Source organism: Mustela nivalis (genome assembly GCF_964662115.1).
Source record: "Mustela nivalis genome assembly, chromosome: 8".
NCBI lineage: Eukaryota > Metazoa > Chordata > Mammalia > Carnivora > Mustelidae > Mustela > Mustela nivalis.
The window spans coordinates 25,890,852-25,907,226 of record NC_139027.1 but is presented as its reverse complement, the minus strand read 5'-3'; the positions used below and the strand labels follow the sequence as shown (position 1 = coordinate 25,907,226).

At 44.9% G+C, this 16,375-nt stretch overlaps 2 protein-coding genes across 6 annotated transcripts in view; one reads left to right on the top strand and one right to left on the bottom strand.

Moving 5' to 3' along the window:
* Positions 1-3,629, top strand: part of VIT (vitrin) — a 95,952-nt gene extending 92,323 nt beyond the window's left edge. For 2 of the 5 annotated variants that reach the window (XM_082745624.1, XM_082745620.1), the window contains 2 exons: positions 519-1,032; positions 2,376-3,629. In XM_082745624.1, the coding sequence (XP_082601750.1) occupies positions 519-1,032; positions 2,376-2,554 (693 nt within the window). In that variant the 3' untranslated portion in view covers positions 2,555-3,629. The remainder of the gene's footprint in view (positions 1-518; positions 1,033-2,375) is intronic. The other 3 variants (XM_082745622.1, XM_082745621.1, XM_082745623.1) reach the window with 3 other exon arrangements.
* Positions 1-16,375, bottom strand: part of STRN (striatin) — a 141,650-nt gene that overhangs the window by 10,705 nt on the left and 114,570 nt on the right. The window contains exon 20 of the transcript XR_014315632.1: positions 15,649-15,742. The gene's annotated coding sequence lies outside the window, so the exon portion shown is untranslated. The remainder of the gene's footprint in view (positions 1-15,648; positions 15,743-16,375) is intronic.

Sequence of the window (16,375 nt, the reverse complement as noted above, 5' to 3'; positions counted from 1 at the left end):
GGTTAGATTCACGAGAGAAGCTCTCCAAGAACATCTAGTGTGACTCCTGGCACATGTGTGGGAGCCCTTGTTGCGGGGCTCAGGGCTGCTCTGGAAACATTCCTGTAGCTACTTCTCATGTGTCTTGTTCTCCTGAGCAGAACAGAAGCTCTCTTTAATCTTCTCAGATGCTGGTGCCCCCGGTGCCAATCTCATGGCCGGCTCCCAGCACAAACAGACCTAGGGGCCCAGAGAGGCATGACCATGAGGCTGAAACCAGTGATTCACCTCTCTCTGAGGATTTGCGTCCCCTAAAGCAGAGACCCAGCCGAGGGAGTAAGAGTGAGTCCAGCGGTGACCCCAGCAAGCATCTGACCGGGTGGACCAAGGTAGAAAAAGACCTGTAGGAAGGAAGATGAGGGCAGAAAACAAGAGTCTGTCTGCTTCTTTCTTCACCTGTCCTGGCGGGTGGGGTCACGGTGACCGCCTGGAGAATTCGACACCCGAGCGGGTGAGTACCCCTCCCCTCTGTCTTGCAGGCTGTGTGCAGAACAAACGGCTTCTACTCGCTCAATGTGCAGAGCTGGTTCAGCCTCCACAAGACGGTGCAGCCCCTGCTGAAGCGAATCTGTGACACGGACCGCCTGGCCTGCAGCAAGACCTGCTGGAACTCAGCCGACATCGGCTTCGTCATCGACGGCTCCAGCAGCGTGGGGACGGGCAACTTCCGCACAGTCCTCCAGTTCGTGGCCAACATCAGCAAAGAGTTTGAGATTTCAGAAACAGATACACGGATCGGGGCGGTGCAGTACACCTACGAGCAGCGTCTGGAATTTGGATTTGAGGATCACAGCACCAAGGCCGACATCCTCAACGCCATCAAGAGGGTGGGCTACTGGAGCGGTGGGACCAGCACGGGGGCTGCCATCAACTATGCCCTGGAACAGCTCTTCAAGAAGTCCAAGCCCAACAAGAGGAAGTTAATGATCCTCATCACTGACGGGAGGTCCTATGACGACGTCCGCATACCGTCCATGGTTGCCCATCACAAGGGTAAGTTGCTTTTGTTGAGCATCCCTGGGGCATGGTGGGCCAGCGGGATGAGGAAGGGGCTGTGTTTCTAGGCTCTGCTTTTGTCTACCACGTAATAATGTCCAACACCCCAGGGAACACACTAGGGGTGTTGTTAAACACTACCGGCCTCTCTGAGCAGCAAAGAAGGAAGAAGTCTGCTTCACGTCTGCTCCACATCCCACTTGCCTCCTCTTTACAGCCAAACTTCCAGGAAGGGTTAGCTCTGTGTGCTGTGCCCACATCTTCATTTACTTTTCACTCTCAACTCATAGCAATTCACTTGGTTTCTTTGGCACCTACACCCCGCAACTGCTCTCACCAAGCCACCAATGTCTTCATTTTTTCTAAATCCAACGAACACATATTTGTTTTAATGTCATGTGACCCCCCCCCCCCTGCAGCATTCAGCTCTGTTGGTCACTCCCTTATCTTGAAAACCTGTCTTCACATCCATGCTGGAGCCCGTGCTGGGTCACCATCTCTCCCAGTCCTTGTGCAAGGGTATATACGCTGGAAAGGAGATTGCATTTTATGGGTTGTAAAGTCACCTTTAAGCCCAAAGTAATTTGATTCCACTTTTTTAGTTAGGAAGTTCTTGAACTCACTTTTGATGCATTTAAAACTGAGGGGAGGGTTGCCTGGGTGATGCAGTCAGTTAACTATCTGGTTTCCGCTCAGGTGATGATCTCTAGGTTGTGAGATCGGGTCCCATGTTGGGCTCCACGCTCAGCATGGAGTCTGCTTAGAGTTTCTCTCTCCATCCCCCTCTACCCCTCCCCATCCCCCAAATAAATAAATCTTTAAAAAATAATAAAATAAAACTGAGGGGAGCCTGGCTGTCTCACTCAGTGGAGCGTGAGACTTTTGATCTCAGGGTTGTGAGTTTGAGTCCCACATTGGGTGTGGAAATTCCTTTAAAAAATAAAATAAAATCTTTAACAAATATAAATAAAGCTCTCTAAGATTTCGTTTGACTCTACACACAGGTAGAGCAGGCTATGCCATGTGATGTCATCTGCATGGCATCAAGTTTCACTGGTCCTGAAATATCATCCCCTCGACTGCCCATGGACATGAAGATCTTATTTATTACTCCATTTTGTCTGGAGTTTCTTCCTCCCAAAGATTCTAACCTACTATGAGATAGTTTATATCCGTTCTGTGACTGTGGGTATAGAGTAGATGTTTATGCTTTGGAGAACATTTCTGATTTGAATTTGTTATCATCCCAACACAAGAGCCAACAGAGCAAAGAAAGGCAGTGGTTCGTTCACGGTCCTCTCCTCGGGCACAACGGCTTCATCTGAACTCTGTCCCCACAGGGGTGATCACCTACGCAATAGGTGTCGCATGGGCCGCCCAGGACGAGCTGGAAGTCATCGCCACTCACCCTGCCAACCACCACTCCTTCTTCGTGGATGAGTTTGACAACCTGCACAAATTTGTCCCCAAGGTCATCCAGAACATTTGCACAGAGTTCAACTCACAGCCTCGGAACTGAAGTCCGAGCAGGTAAAGCACCAGCCGATGCTGCTTGCCCTACTGGCCCTGGGATGGCCCCCAACACTTTATGGGGGAGCAGGGCACGTGGGGGCTTGGTGCCCAGATGTGCTGTTCCTATTCGCCAGCGTGGTTTTGTGTACTTCCAAGCTTGAAGGGAGAAAGGTGATCATAGGTGTATAGAATGAGGGAAAATGACACATCATTTGGAGGGTGCTGGGGATTTACATTTTGATGATGGTTTTCAAAATAAATAAAGTGAAGAACTTATGACAGGCTTAGCTAGAATTTTTCTGAAGTTTCCCCCCCATTTTTATTTCTAATTAGGATTCTGTAACCCTCACAGATTTAATTGTTATGGTGACAATATAGGAGTTGCTTAATTGTTTTAAAAGATGACATTCTGACCGTGTTGTGGAGAGTGTTCACAGGCTTTCTGGCAGGATGACCCTCCGCTCGTCCCATTCCGCAGAGCAGGTGCTGTGTACTCGGTCCTGACCCACAGGCACGACACAGCCACGAGGGTGCAAAGTGCAGCAGCAGCGGCTCCACTCCTGGCTTGCCTCCCTCTTCTCGATTATCTGAATCACTGTGCGCCTGCATCCTGTAGCTTTAGGAGCAGCTGAGGAACGTTCCTGGAGGACAAAGGTGATCTGGCCTAGAATCCCTTGGGAGACTACACTGCTGGTTGCCAGGCCCCATTCCGAGAGCTGTGGAATTAGGGTCCGTGGGGCTGGAGCCTGAAGAGTGGCATGACTGACGAGCCGTCTGGCAATACTGCTGTGCTGCCATGGACAGAGGCCCACGGAGCCACTTCTGAGCGGTCAGTGGGACAGAGGAGCCCCTGTCCATGCCTGCTGCCCTGGGTCCAAGTTTGAGCATTTGCGCCATGTTTTTCACTTGTTAACCAGATATTATCATTAATAGCTACATTAAAATAAGCCGGGATGGGGCTTAGTTGGGCACCACTTCTTACTTCCAGCTTCTGCCAAGGACTCATCTATCAGGATACAAAATCTGTGTGTGATGGGCGAGTGTTCGAAAGAATCATTAATAAAGGTGACTTCCTTGACAAATCACGTTCTCTAAAAGTGTGTGTTAAAGGATGCTGCTATGAACGGAGGCAAAAAGACAATACCTGTTGCCAATACTTGGGACAAAATATCTACAGAAGGAATTGGAAGATATCATCCATTTAGCAGAATTTGCCTCAAACCTGACAAACTTCTTAGTACCTGGAGAATGTATTATCAGCTCAAAATACTGACGTCTACAGAGAAGAATCAGTTAAAGGTGTCAGCAATTTCAAATTCATTAACTATAAATTTTACTTTAAAAGCGACTGCAAATATATTTGTTCAAAAACCTCAAAACACAAAAACTATTTTCAAAAAAGAAATTCTTTATAAAGATACCAGTGATACACACTACTAGTGAGAGATTTGGCTAAGAAACAAAAGAACTTAAATAAGTACAAGGAAAATTATTCTGCCTATGTTTTTGAATATGCAGATAATCAGTACAAAAGAGTTTTTTTCAATGTCTTTTGAGTGTAGACATGTAAATGTTTTAATTGAAGGAAAATTTATTTTGGAAAATAGCTTTTGAATATCATTACTTTATATTCAAAAAGTAAAGGGCCTTAATACAAAAGCCAATTTGTCATAAATAAGTATTCCCAAAAGTAATACAATCTGAATTATTTTGGTGTCCTCTCTCATTCACAAAATTGTCCCTGTTTGGAAAATAAATTATATGGTCACTCTAGTTATAGGTATCATAGTTTTAAAGACAAATGAAACCTCACTAAATGGGCCCATTGTCTACATGGTGTCAGCAAATATTTGAGAGAGTGTGTGTGTGTGTGTGTGTGTGTGTGTACGCGCGTGCACACGCACACGCGGAGGAAAGGAGCATCAGAGCCGAGGTAGTTGAGGCACCCGGGGGGTGCGTGGTCATCAGAGTTGTCTGAGTGAACGTTCAAGTCACACAGATGGCAGTGGGAATCGGGATGGAGAGAGCAGAAGTGAGCCCAGCTTCACCGTCTTCGGCGAATGAGAAGGGATCCAGTTGGGAGAAGGCAGCGGTGATAAGGATGAGGGTGATTTCAGACCTTCCCGGGAGCTGGGGACTTTGTGGAAGGAAGGAGGGAGATTAGAAAGGCAAAGGAGGCAAGGAGCAGGCCTTTCCTGTCCTAGGCCTGAAAATCAGCAGCCTCCCCTTGGATGTTGCAGTGGAGGAGACGCAAGAAAGGGCTGAGCTTCCGGGAGCTCACTGGCTACAGAGAGGAGCACCCCACTGTGCAGTGCGGAGCCTGGCGTGCGGGGTGCGGCTGGGTCAGGGCAGGGTTGCACAGAGCAGTTTGGATAGAAGGGCCCTCGTGGTGATGATGGGTGATGTGGGACATTTGGATATAAATGCTGCCTTGCTCCACCCAAACTGTGTTCAGCAGTGCTAGGGCAGAGCGAGAATCTGAACACTAGAAACAGAACTTTAGAAACAATCCACATCTGCCATCATCCAATGGCAGAAAAGGAAAGACCAGTGGAAACTCACGCAGACACAAAAGGACCGAACTACAATTCAGATCTCTGGCTTCCAGTTGACTCCTCTGACTGCCTTCCTGGGGGGTCAGAACCCCCACCCACGTCCATCCCAATGTTGGACACACACACACACACACACACCTGGGTCTGCCCTCTGTGGGCTATGGTCCAGCCTTTGCAGAGCCCTCTGGGTCCTGCAGACTCAGAGTCAATCTCCAAAGGCCACTTTAACTTTCATTCCGTGGTCTCAGCAGAAAAGCTCCTCTGCGCCCTTTTCCCTCCAAGGCAACCAAAACAAGCAGACAAGGAGCCCTGGGCCAGCTTCCCTGGGTACAGAAGATGTCTAAACGCCACTCAACTTTATTTTCCCACCTCTCAGGAGTTACAGCCCTTGAAAGAAGTTTCTTTGCTAAAAGTTTTGTAACAAGGCTCTGCTAAAAATGTCCAGCCAAATGGACAAGGTCGAGGGCTCAGATATTTATTTCTCTAGGCTCTCTAAACCCTTTTGAACAGGACAAAACCTCCATGAAGCAAGTTTTCCAGCAACAGTCTCAAGGGGCTGGCGTGGGTTTATACAGAAGACAATGCTTCTGTGTGCAAGGATTTTCCAGCTTCATGGAGGAGTTTCCAACTAATAATCTTATTTCCCCCTCACAATCCTAAGAAAAGTTCTCCCCTTAGATTACCAGCACAAAAATATAGTAAGTAGGAAATATGCTTGAAAGCATGAATTCAATTACTTTGGAAAGAGACATTTATTCAACTAATGCCTTTGAGGAATTCGCAGTCTAGTGGGAAACAACACCAAATGAACGGCTGAACTCATGTAATTACTATCATGGGCTCCTGCTCTAATTGCATGGCTGGTGATTGCAAACGACCTCATGAGAAATAAAATCATACTGGTGCCCGACAATGAGTGAGTGAGTGCTGCACATGGGGCACTATTCTGAGGGCTTCTCTTAACTCACTTTTCTTATCCCTGTGACCTGCTCAGAGAGGTACTATTGTTCTCATTTTACAGATCATGCAGCCGAGGCATGGAGGTGTCAAGTAACTTGCCCAAGGTCACAGAGCCAGGAGAGGCAGATCTGGGAATTAAACCCAGACAATCTGACTCCGGGGTCTATATACTTAACCACTTTGCTTCTTGTTAATGGTAGCTGCACAGAAGGTTCTCTAGTGCGCTTGACAATTTACAGTATATGTATAATTCTGCAAAGCGTACTCTCAGGGTCTATTAAATGTACAAAGTGAAGAGTCTGTTACCCGTCCAAGCCACACTGCACTTCCTCCCATCACTCCCCTTGATTCTCTGGACAGCCACCTGGCCCTCATTTATTTATTTATTTATTTATTTATTTATTTCTTCTTTTTTTTTTTTTAAGACTTTCTTTATTTGAGAGAGAAATAGTGAGTGAGAGGACAAGCCGGTTGGGGGGAGGTAGAGAGGAAGAAGCAGACTCCCCGCTGAGCAGGGAGCCCGAGGTGGGGCTGAGATCCTCCCTGAGATCATGACCTGAGTTGAAAGCAGACGCTCAACCGACCGAGGCACCTAGGTGCCCCACACCTTGCCCTCACTTAAGATGAGTGACTTTAACCTATTATCCACAATCCCTGCAACTCCTGATGAACACATCAGGCTCCCCATCCTTTCGTTAAACTCCGAGTTATCCTTCAAGTTTCAAGTCCAAATGCCACCTCCTGTTTGCAGCCCTCTCTTTCTTGCTCAAAGAGACTTAGGCTCTCTGGATGCAGAGTCTGGACCCACCCATTTCCCAGCAACATCCTTAGTCCCTTATTAGCAGACACCATTCACACACATCATCAGGGACATGGACCACAGGGGATGAGAATGTTAAATCTGTCACCCAAGGGTGCCAACCCCTAATACAATGAAACAATGGCACTGGCTGAATAGGAGGCAGGGATAGTTCAGGAAGAGAGAAACAGGGTTATGATGGAAGAGAAAAAGAAGCTCATTTCCATCCACACCGCACCACTCCTTAGAATGCCCCTCTGAGGTTCCCTGTGATATGTCACAAGCACTCTTTTCCTTGGACCAGAATTCTCTGTGGGTATCTACCCACAGGGTAACTCTGTCCCTCACTTTCTGCAGAAATGAAACCCTGTTTTTCTGTTTACCTTCCCGAGTCTCTTTCAACAAACATGGTTTCTTTCAACAAACACCTATTATGTGCCAGGCATTGTGATAGGCCCTGGGTACAGAGATGGATAAGACCTGGTCCTTGTCCAAGGAGCTTAGAGGCCAGCGTGGGAGACCCAGAGATAAGCAGCGAACATCTGACTGATAGGAGAGGTGACAGGCACACTTGGGGAGGCTTCCTGAGCTGGGCGTGTCTGCGTCAGCCCCAGGAAGACGCAGTAGACGTCCCAGCAGAGGAAAGGACAGGAGCGAAGGCGAGGAGGCATGACACGGGGACAGCATGAAATGTGAGGTGTCAGGGAACGAAGCTGGGGAGAGAGGCAGGGGCCAGGCCGTGGTTAGAGCTCTCTCAGTGGCAAGTAACAGAAACTCCATTCACAGCAGCTCAAGTAAACGGGAGTGTTTGGAAGGCAATTGGAGTAAGTCGTGAACCCCAGGGTCAGGAAGACAGCAGGGCTTTGGAAAGGGGAGGAGGGACAGAACAGGAGAGCGGCAGCAGGCAGCCCTCTCATTCTATCTCCTCCAGAACGATCTTCGTCTGGAAAGTGTTGAACCACCTGCAGAGAGTGAGAACAGGGAGACCTCCTGTCCATGAAGGACTGACCCCCTGTAGCAGGGTCCCCCAGGCAAGCAGGCCACCCAGGCAGCCAGGGCGACATGGCCGGTTGGGGGCCAGGTCTCACATGGTTCTATCTGACCACCCTCTCGAAGTTCCTTGTCTTGAATGCTAGTGACGGCATGTCCACAAGGGCGCCGGGAAAACCAACCACAGGCCGCCCAGAAGTCTTCCAGCGCCGCTGTCTCCCTGTGCTTTGTTTAGATCATTAACCCCAGAAAACCGGGGACGGTCTCTCTAAGACGGTCACTTCTCTCCACGTCGATGGCTACCCTCTGGTTACTTATTTCTGGGCCAGTAGCCTTTGAAAACTGTTCAGACTCTCAGGGAGGCAGAGACGCTGCTGCTGGGACCCACTTCTGTTTTTGCTACGAAGGCCCGACTGAGGAGAAATGGACTCTTCACATAACCTCCCGCATGGAAAACAAGTAAGGTTGAAAGACCACAGTTTCAAGGCGCGCTTCCTGCCTTCTTCTCTCTTCACTTCCTTTCCTCTCTCTTCCCTCCTCCGTCCGTCCCTTGTCTCTCTCTCTCCCTGGCTCCCTTCCTTCCTTCCTTTCTTGTCCTGTAATTGAGAAACACTGAGCTTAGCCGCAGCCCCGCTGTCCCTCTTACACCAACTGGGCCCCGCAGGCGCTAAGCTGCCCAAGTAAGCAGATGCTGTACTCGGCTTGGCAGCTGAGACTTTCTTATAAAAAGTACAATTCCAGCTGAATAGCTTCTTTCTGTGACTCCTCTAGTTTCACACTTGGTTGAGGTGAGCAGGGCGTATTCAGGTTAATGGCAAATTTGAATCCGGGATCTCAACAAAGAGCCTTTACATGACTGCCCAGGGCACAGAAACGGGGAAGGTCTGGGAGCCATGGAAACCGCAAAACCAAACAAGACCCAAAGTCAATTTAATTGTTGTTAGTCTGACATCCCCAAGGCATCCGTAAACTTGTATCCTTATATTACGATATCGATTTTTTCAATCATCCTAATACTCTACAAGTTCTCCTTGAAATCCCAGTGAAAGGGAGTTTCTTTCCAACCTCAATAGTGGGGTTGTGTGGCATTTTAAAGCCAAAGAGGGCATGGGGACAAGTCGAAGGCTACAAACCACTGTGGTAATGCCTGTCTAAGATACACACCAAGCAAAATAAATGAGCAGACAGAAATTTCTAAAGGGCAAAGTGGCAGTGCAATTTGGTTTTCTCCTAAGAGAATACCCTCATTGAACCAGGAGACAACCATCGTGTGGAAACCATGGGGGACCTTTCCAGCTCCTCTGACCTAAATGCAAGGCTTGGGACACCCACAGGCCTGTTTCCCTCTGGAGAGAGGGGGCATTCTCCCAAAGTGAAAAAATCAACCTTTTCATCTGGGAGTGGTTCTGATCCTGGACACAAAATGCCAACAGGGCCGTGGCAGTCTTAGGGGCAAGGGCAGGATGCCCACACAGGCAGGAGCCAAGAGGGTCCTGGCTGGACCACAAGTGTGTTCGTGAGCAGCAGTCCTGAGGCATACCTCAAGACCCCAAAGATGCTTGGTCCTGCAGTACACCAGTGAGGCTAAGCCAATACCACTGAGTAATTAGTTACTTTTCCCAAGATTGCCTGCCTTCCTGTAGGCTGAGGAGGCCTAGGGAAATCCTGGTGACGAGACTAAAGCCAATCACAGGCATCAATGACAAAGTCCCAGTGTGGCACCAATATAGACCAGCAGGTTTATATTCACCGTGTCAAGCCAAAGATTTACTTCCTACCCGGCCCCTCCTCGGGGTTGAACTGCAGCAGATAAGGGGAACCCACTGCCCCCTGGAATGGTCTCCTGTCCCTCGTGTTGACTGTCATCTGGCCCCTTTCACTTGGACGTCCTAGGGGACAGGAGAGCCGGTGAAGTCAGCTGTCCTACTGCAACAGGGTCAGTTGACACATACTTGTCCAACCTGTTGCGAGGCGGCAAGCCCACCCGGCCATGGCGGTGACTCCAGTTACATGGGGACTGCTAGCCTCTTGACAGCTGCTGTTTTTTCCAGATGCCCTCCAAAGTCCTTCCTACCACAACATCACTCCCAGGAGGTTTCTGGTCACCCCTGATCCTACGCACTCACAAAAACGCCAAGGGCTAGCCCAGTCCGCTGTCCCAGCTACAAATGATCTGCCAGTGGTTAAGGAACTCTTTCTTACTGAAGAGTAAGTTGCAGAACAAAGAAGTCTCTCTTGGGATCTGCGAATGCCTGTGGTCACACTGCCTTCATCACACTGGGTCGGTACCCTGAAAGCCTGAGCTGGGATGGTGCATAGGTTTTGTCCCAGTGGTAATGACTGCCTAAAGAAGCATCCGAAGAGAGATTCTGAGGCTAAGGGCCCTTTAAAAAAGAGATGCTAAATCAATCAGTGACATCAGCCACGGCAGAGGGATGGGGCCATGGTCAGCTTTACCAGCTGGGGTCTGCTCGCCTCTATAGTTTAAAGAGCAAAGCTGCAACTTGAAAAGCACACTTGGGGAATTAAAAGGAAGCTCTCTCAGCTTTTCCTCCTAAATATGGCATTGCCTATAAATTCTTTTAAATAAATCTCTTCATTTTCTGGGAAAAATTAGGAATGGAGAAAATTAGTTTTTAGTTTGACTCCTTTTCTAAGGAGGTTTCTAAATAAATCACCTGGAAAGATTCAGGTTATGAATGTTTTTAAACCAAGAGGTCTTTGTAATGTGTTGCTTTTGGTTACCAGGTCCAGAATTCTCTACGGGGACGTTTCCTGCAGCAGGCGAGGCACTGTAAGCAGCTGCCCTATGTTTGCTGGGGTGGAGATGAGAAAGAGGCTGAGGGGCTGGCCTTCCTGGGGGGTCTCCATACGACCAGCACTATCTTTGAAGGACTTAATTGGGATGATAGACGTGAAGGTACCATTTTTTAGAGGGGAAAGTAAAGACTCAAAAGACTCTCTTGCCCTGGGGTCACATATCAGATAAACAGCAGGTTTTAAAGTCAAGTCTGTCTCAGGGGAAAAAAAAAAAAATCATTTAAGGAAATACAACATAATTTAAGTAAATGCAGTAAGCTCACCCACCAGTATTTGGGGGAAAACAACAATTATTTAAGGTTTCTACCCATAGAAGGAAATAGGAAGACAAATAAGCTAAAAAGCCATGGAATTCAATAAAGTGAAGCTACAAAGAAAGGTCAAATCGACAAACTCTGTAGAAGAATGAGGATGAAAGAAGGATGTCTGAAACGTGAAGTCAGAAATACAGAATTATTTAAAGAAATACCGTTATCGAGCTTGCAAGTATATATAGAAACTTCTCGAAGGACTAGGTAAGAACAAGTTTCCTGGATGAAAAAAGAAATCCTATATATTCCCCTCACTGAAGAACACAGATCTTACTCAATTTGGTAAGCAGATCGCCACCTGCACATAAGATGGTAGCGGGTTTTCTCATGACCCTGAGACCTGTTTGGTCATTTTTCTTGAGAAGTCATTTTCTTGAGAAGGCATTGCAAGTCTCCTCCTCCACTTATGTGGACAGGAGCTTGTCTGCAGAACCTATCAGAATAGCCTCCATTTTATTTGTTTTCCAAAAATTACAGCTTATCTTTTCACTGACTTTTTATTGATTTCTGCTTCTATCTATTTCATTCCCTTTGTTCAGCTGATTTGGGGCTTATTTTACTTTTCTTTGTCTTGCTTCTTAATATGGAAGCTGAGATCATTGAGTTGAAAGCTTTCTTCTTTTCTTACGTAGTTTAGTGCTATAAAATTCCGAGTTCTCTTTAGTTGCATCCCACAAATTTTGGTATGTTGCATTTTTGTTTTCATTCAGCTCAAAGTATTTTTTTATATAGACTTAATTTTTAATAGACTTTACTTTTTTAAAAAGATTATTTATTTATTTATTTGACAGACAGAGATCACAAGTAGGCAGAGAGGCAGGCAGAGAGAGAGAGGAGGAAGCAGGCTCCCTGCGGAGCAGAGAGCCCAATGCGGGGCTCGATCCCAGGTCCCTGGGATCATGACCTGAGCCAAAGGCAGCAGCTTTAAAAACCCACTGAGCCACCCAGGCGCCCCTAGACTTTACTTTTTAGAGCAGTTTTAGGCTCACAATAAAGTGGAGGAGAAAGTACAGCAATTTCTTATATACTCCTTGCCCAGCCCATTCTCCTCACAAGAGGCACAGCCTCCCCCACTACCAAGATCTGATAGCCAGGTTGTACATTTGTTATAATCAATGAGTCTACATTGACACATCATTATTGCCCAAAGCTCACAGTCTACATTACAGCTCACTCTGGATATTGTACATCCACCTATGGGTTTGCACAAATGTATAATGACCTGTATCCACCACTATAGTATCATACAAATAGTTTCAGTGCCCCCCAAATTCTCTGAGGTCTGCCCATTCATCTCTCCTCTGCCAAGTCACTGAAAACTACTGATCTTTTCACTACTTTCTGCAGAAAGTCATATAATTGAAATCATATCTTTCACTTAGTAATATGCATCTTAAGTTTCCGCCATGTCTTCTCATGGCTTGACAATTCATTTCTTTTTATTGCTAAATAATATTCCATTTTTCTGGATGTACCCACCATTTATTTATCCATTCACCTACCAAAGGACATCTCAGTTGTTTCTAAGTTTTGGCAATTATGAATAAATCTGCTATATGCCTGTTTTTCTGTGACTATAACCTTTCAACTCAGCTGGGGAAATACTATGGAGCATTATTGCTGGATTGTATGCTAAGAGCAGGTCTAGTTTTGTAAGAAACTGCCAAACTGTCTCTCAAAGTAGCTGTACCATTTGCATTCCTACCATCAGTGAATGAGATTTCTTGTTCCACATCCTCACCGGCAAAACAGTTTCTAATTTTCCTTTGACCCTTTGGTTATTAAGAAGTGTGTTATTTAGTTTCCAAATATTTGGGGATTTTCCAGACACCTTTTTTTATTGGCTTCTAATTTAATTTTACTGTGGTCAATGAACGTACTTTGTATGATTTGGACCCTCTTCAATTTATTGAGACTTGTTTTATGGCTCAGAATATGGTCTACCTTGGTAAATGTTCTTGGCACCTTAAAAAAAAAAAAAGTGTTTTCTGCTGTTGTTGGGTAGAATGTTCTATAAATGTTAATTAGGTTTGTAGTGTTACCCAACTCTTCCAAATCCTGATTGCCTGTCTACTTCTCTCAGTTATTGAGAGGAGTACTGAAATCTCCAACTATAATTATAGATTTGTCTCTTTCTTCTTTCATTTTCCCACTTATTTTGAAGCTCTGTTACTAGGTGCATACACTTTTAGGATTGTTATGTTCTCTTGATGAATTAACCTCTTAATCATTATGAAATAAACCTCTTTACCCATGCTCTCTGAAATCTATTTGGCCTGACGTTAATGCAGTCACTGAGGCTCTCTTTTTTTATGGCATCTTTTTCAATCTTTTTACTTTTAACCTATTTGAGTTATTATGTTCAAAGTGGATTTCTCGTATGTAGCATTTTACATAGGCAAGTCTCGTTATTTGTATATAACTTGTCAATCTTGCCTTCTAATTATGGTATTTACACCATTTACATTTAATGTGATTACTTATGTAGTAATCTGTCACCTCAGTGTTTATTTTCTATTTATCATACTTGTTCTTTGTTTCCTTTTCCATTTCCTATCTTCTTTTGGATTAATTGAATATTTTATGATTACTCTGCTTTGTCTCCTTTATTGGCTTAGTAGCTATAGTTACTTGGGGGGGTCAGCTGGGTGCCACAATTAAGCATCTGACTCTTGGGTTCAGCTCAGGTCACAATCTCAGGGTAGTGAGATCAAGCCCTGTGTCAAGCTCTACACTCAGCGTGGAGTCTACTTAAGACTCTGCCTCCATCTCCCTCTGCCCCTCCCCTTTCTAAAATAAATAAATCTACATCTATCTACTACAGCTAATACGTATATATACATATATATATTAGCTGTAGTTTAAGTGGTTGCTTTAGATTCAGTGGTGTACATCTATAATTTATATTATCCTACTTCACAAATAGTATAAGAACCCTGAACATTAACTTTATGAAATGTGTTAATTCTGAATTTAAATGTGTTTTCTGAATGTTAATTTGAATTTATTATTTCTCCTCATTTGGGGTTGTGTTTTCTTTTTCCTTTGCATACCAGATTATTGGGTCCCAACATTATGAATTTTGCCTTTTTGGGAACTAGATATTCGTGTGTGTGTGTGCGTGCGCACGCGCGCGTGTGTGTGTGTGTGCGTGCGTGTGTGTGTGTGTATTTGAGCTATTCATGTCTTACTTTTAAATTTAAGAACGAGGGCGCCTGGGTGGCTCAGTGGTTAAGCCGCTGCCTTCGGCTCAGGTCATGATCTCAGGGTCCTGGGATCGAGTCCCGCATGGGGCTCTCTGCTCAGCAGGGAGCCTGCTTCCTCCTCTCTCTCTCTCTCTGCCTACTTGTGATTTCTCTCTGTCAAATAAATAAATAAATCTTTAAAAAAAAATAAATTTAAGAACGAGCCAAAGCAACACTTAACCTAGTATTGAATTTTTACACAGTGATGAGCCAACAATACCCTTCCTAATCCTTTACCTAATGCCTCAAACTTCATCATATATTCCACTGTGCCCGGTGGAAACATGAACTATTCCCAATCTTGCGTAATATCAGAGGATTGTTCTGCCTATCTATTAGGTGACTCTTCCTCAGCCTCTGGTAGATGTGTCATGTGCTTATAGTTATCAATACTTAGCTGAAGACTTGGGGAAGACCCAGTTCAGAGCTCCAGAGCTTTCTTATAGTATTCTGTCCTGCAAACTCTAGCTATCTTGGACCCATCAAACTCCCAACTCTGTCTCTTCAATTCACAGAGAACTCTAGGCTCTGCTGGGTTGTCCCTCATGCCAAGAACACTCTCTCTAGGCAGTAAGCTAGGGCCACAATTTGTTTTCCTCTCTCTCAGGAATTATTGCCTCGTGCTATTATTCAATATCTGAAAACTACTTTGTATTTTCCCCTTTTATTGTTTAAAGGGGGAAGATAAATCTGTCTGTTACTTCACTTGGCCAGAAGCATAATTTGGTCTTTCATTTTAAAGAGCAAAGGAGGCCTAAACTTTTTATATCGGAAGTTTAAAATTCAGGGGTTTTTTTAGGGTACCGGTTAGGCCAAAGAATTTATGCCCAAGGATGTTTATTTTTTATGACATATCTTAAGGTTTTTATTTAGCATCTTTAGAAAAACAAACCAACTTCTTCCAAGGTACAAAAAATAATCCTCTTCAAGTAGAAAGAACACAAGAAGATTCATGCATCAACTGAGAGAAAACTTCAGCAATATTAGGGACAAACTCAAGGCTCTATCTAAGACAACAGGGTTCCTTGGGATTTGTGTGAAAGAAAGCCTACTTAGGAGAGTTGTTTGATCATTCTTCAGAGAGTGAGTGAATTCAAAACAAGGAAAGAACAAACAAGATTAGAATGATTGGGATATCATATAGAAAAGCAAAGTCTCATTTGGAAGGTGACTTGAGGAACACTGTTCTCAAGAGTCAGGATATCAGGACTCAGTGTTTACAAATTACATATATTACCTTTTATAGTCAGGGTGAGAGAGAAGAAATGAGGGAAAAAGGAAGATAGAACTGAGTGATTAAAGAGATTCCTGTCTAAGGGGGTATTTGTGAACGAGAAAATTTGTCTTTAACCCAAAAGCCATTCGAAATTGACTTCTCACGGCCATCTCCTACTATAGAAGCTGAAAAGTGAGATACTCACTTTCTCAACATCCATTAAATGTAGGGAGGCAATGTTGTGGCCAGTTAGATACATGGAGAAATCTGCTGGAGGGCCACTGGGTAGATTTCCTTTGCTGTCAAAAGAGAAAAAGTCCTAATTAGTATGACCCTTCTTTCTTTTTTACCTTCATCTTGCCTTGAACTTGGATAACATGATTGGCATTAATGGAGCCATCTTGAAACCAAACAATAGATGAAAATTCATCCTCTAAGAAGAGAAGAGGAATAAAAAGAGCCTGGGTCCTTCTTAACATTTTGAACAGTTGGACCAATGCTAACAACCCCCTTACCGTGAACTTCTATTTTTTTAGGCCATTATTTGTTGGGTTTTCTCAAACTTAAAAGCTAATTCCATTCCTTGCTGATTCAGAAGCAAAATGTAAATTGGCAGGGCTACACTTTGTTCATCTGCACATTAAAGACAAATTAATCCAGTAATAATGACCAAACACACTGAGAATAAGAGAGGCAAGATGGCTAATATCCATGACCCATTCCTAATCTTTGCCATTTGTTTTACATGTTTGTACCTAGAAAGATTGTTTAAATTGATGGAAACTGTCCACTGACTATAGGATAAGAAACCAAACTGCTCTTCCAAGTGACACACAAAAAAGAGATGTTTGGGTCAAGGAACAAGACTTGAGGACAGAGGGGAAAAAATTGGTGCCCTGTTTTTCCAGTAAGGCAAGGGAAATGGAGAAGCT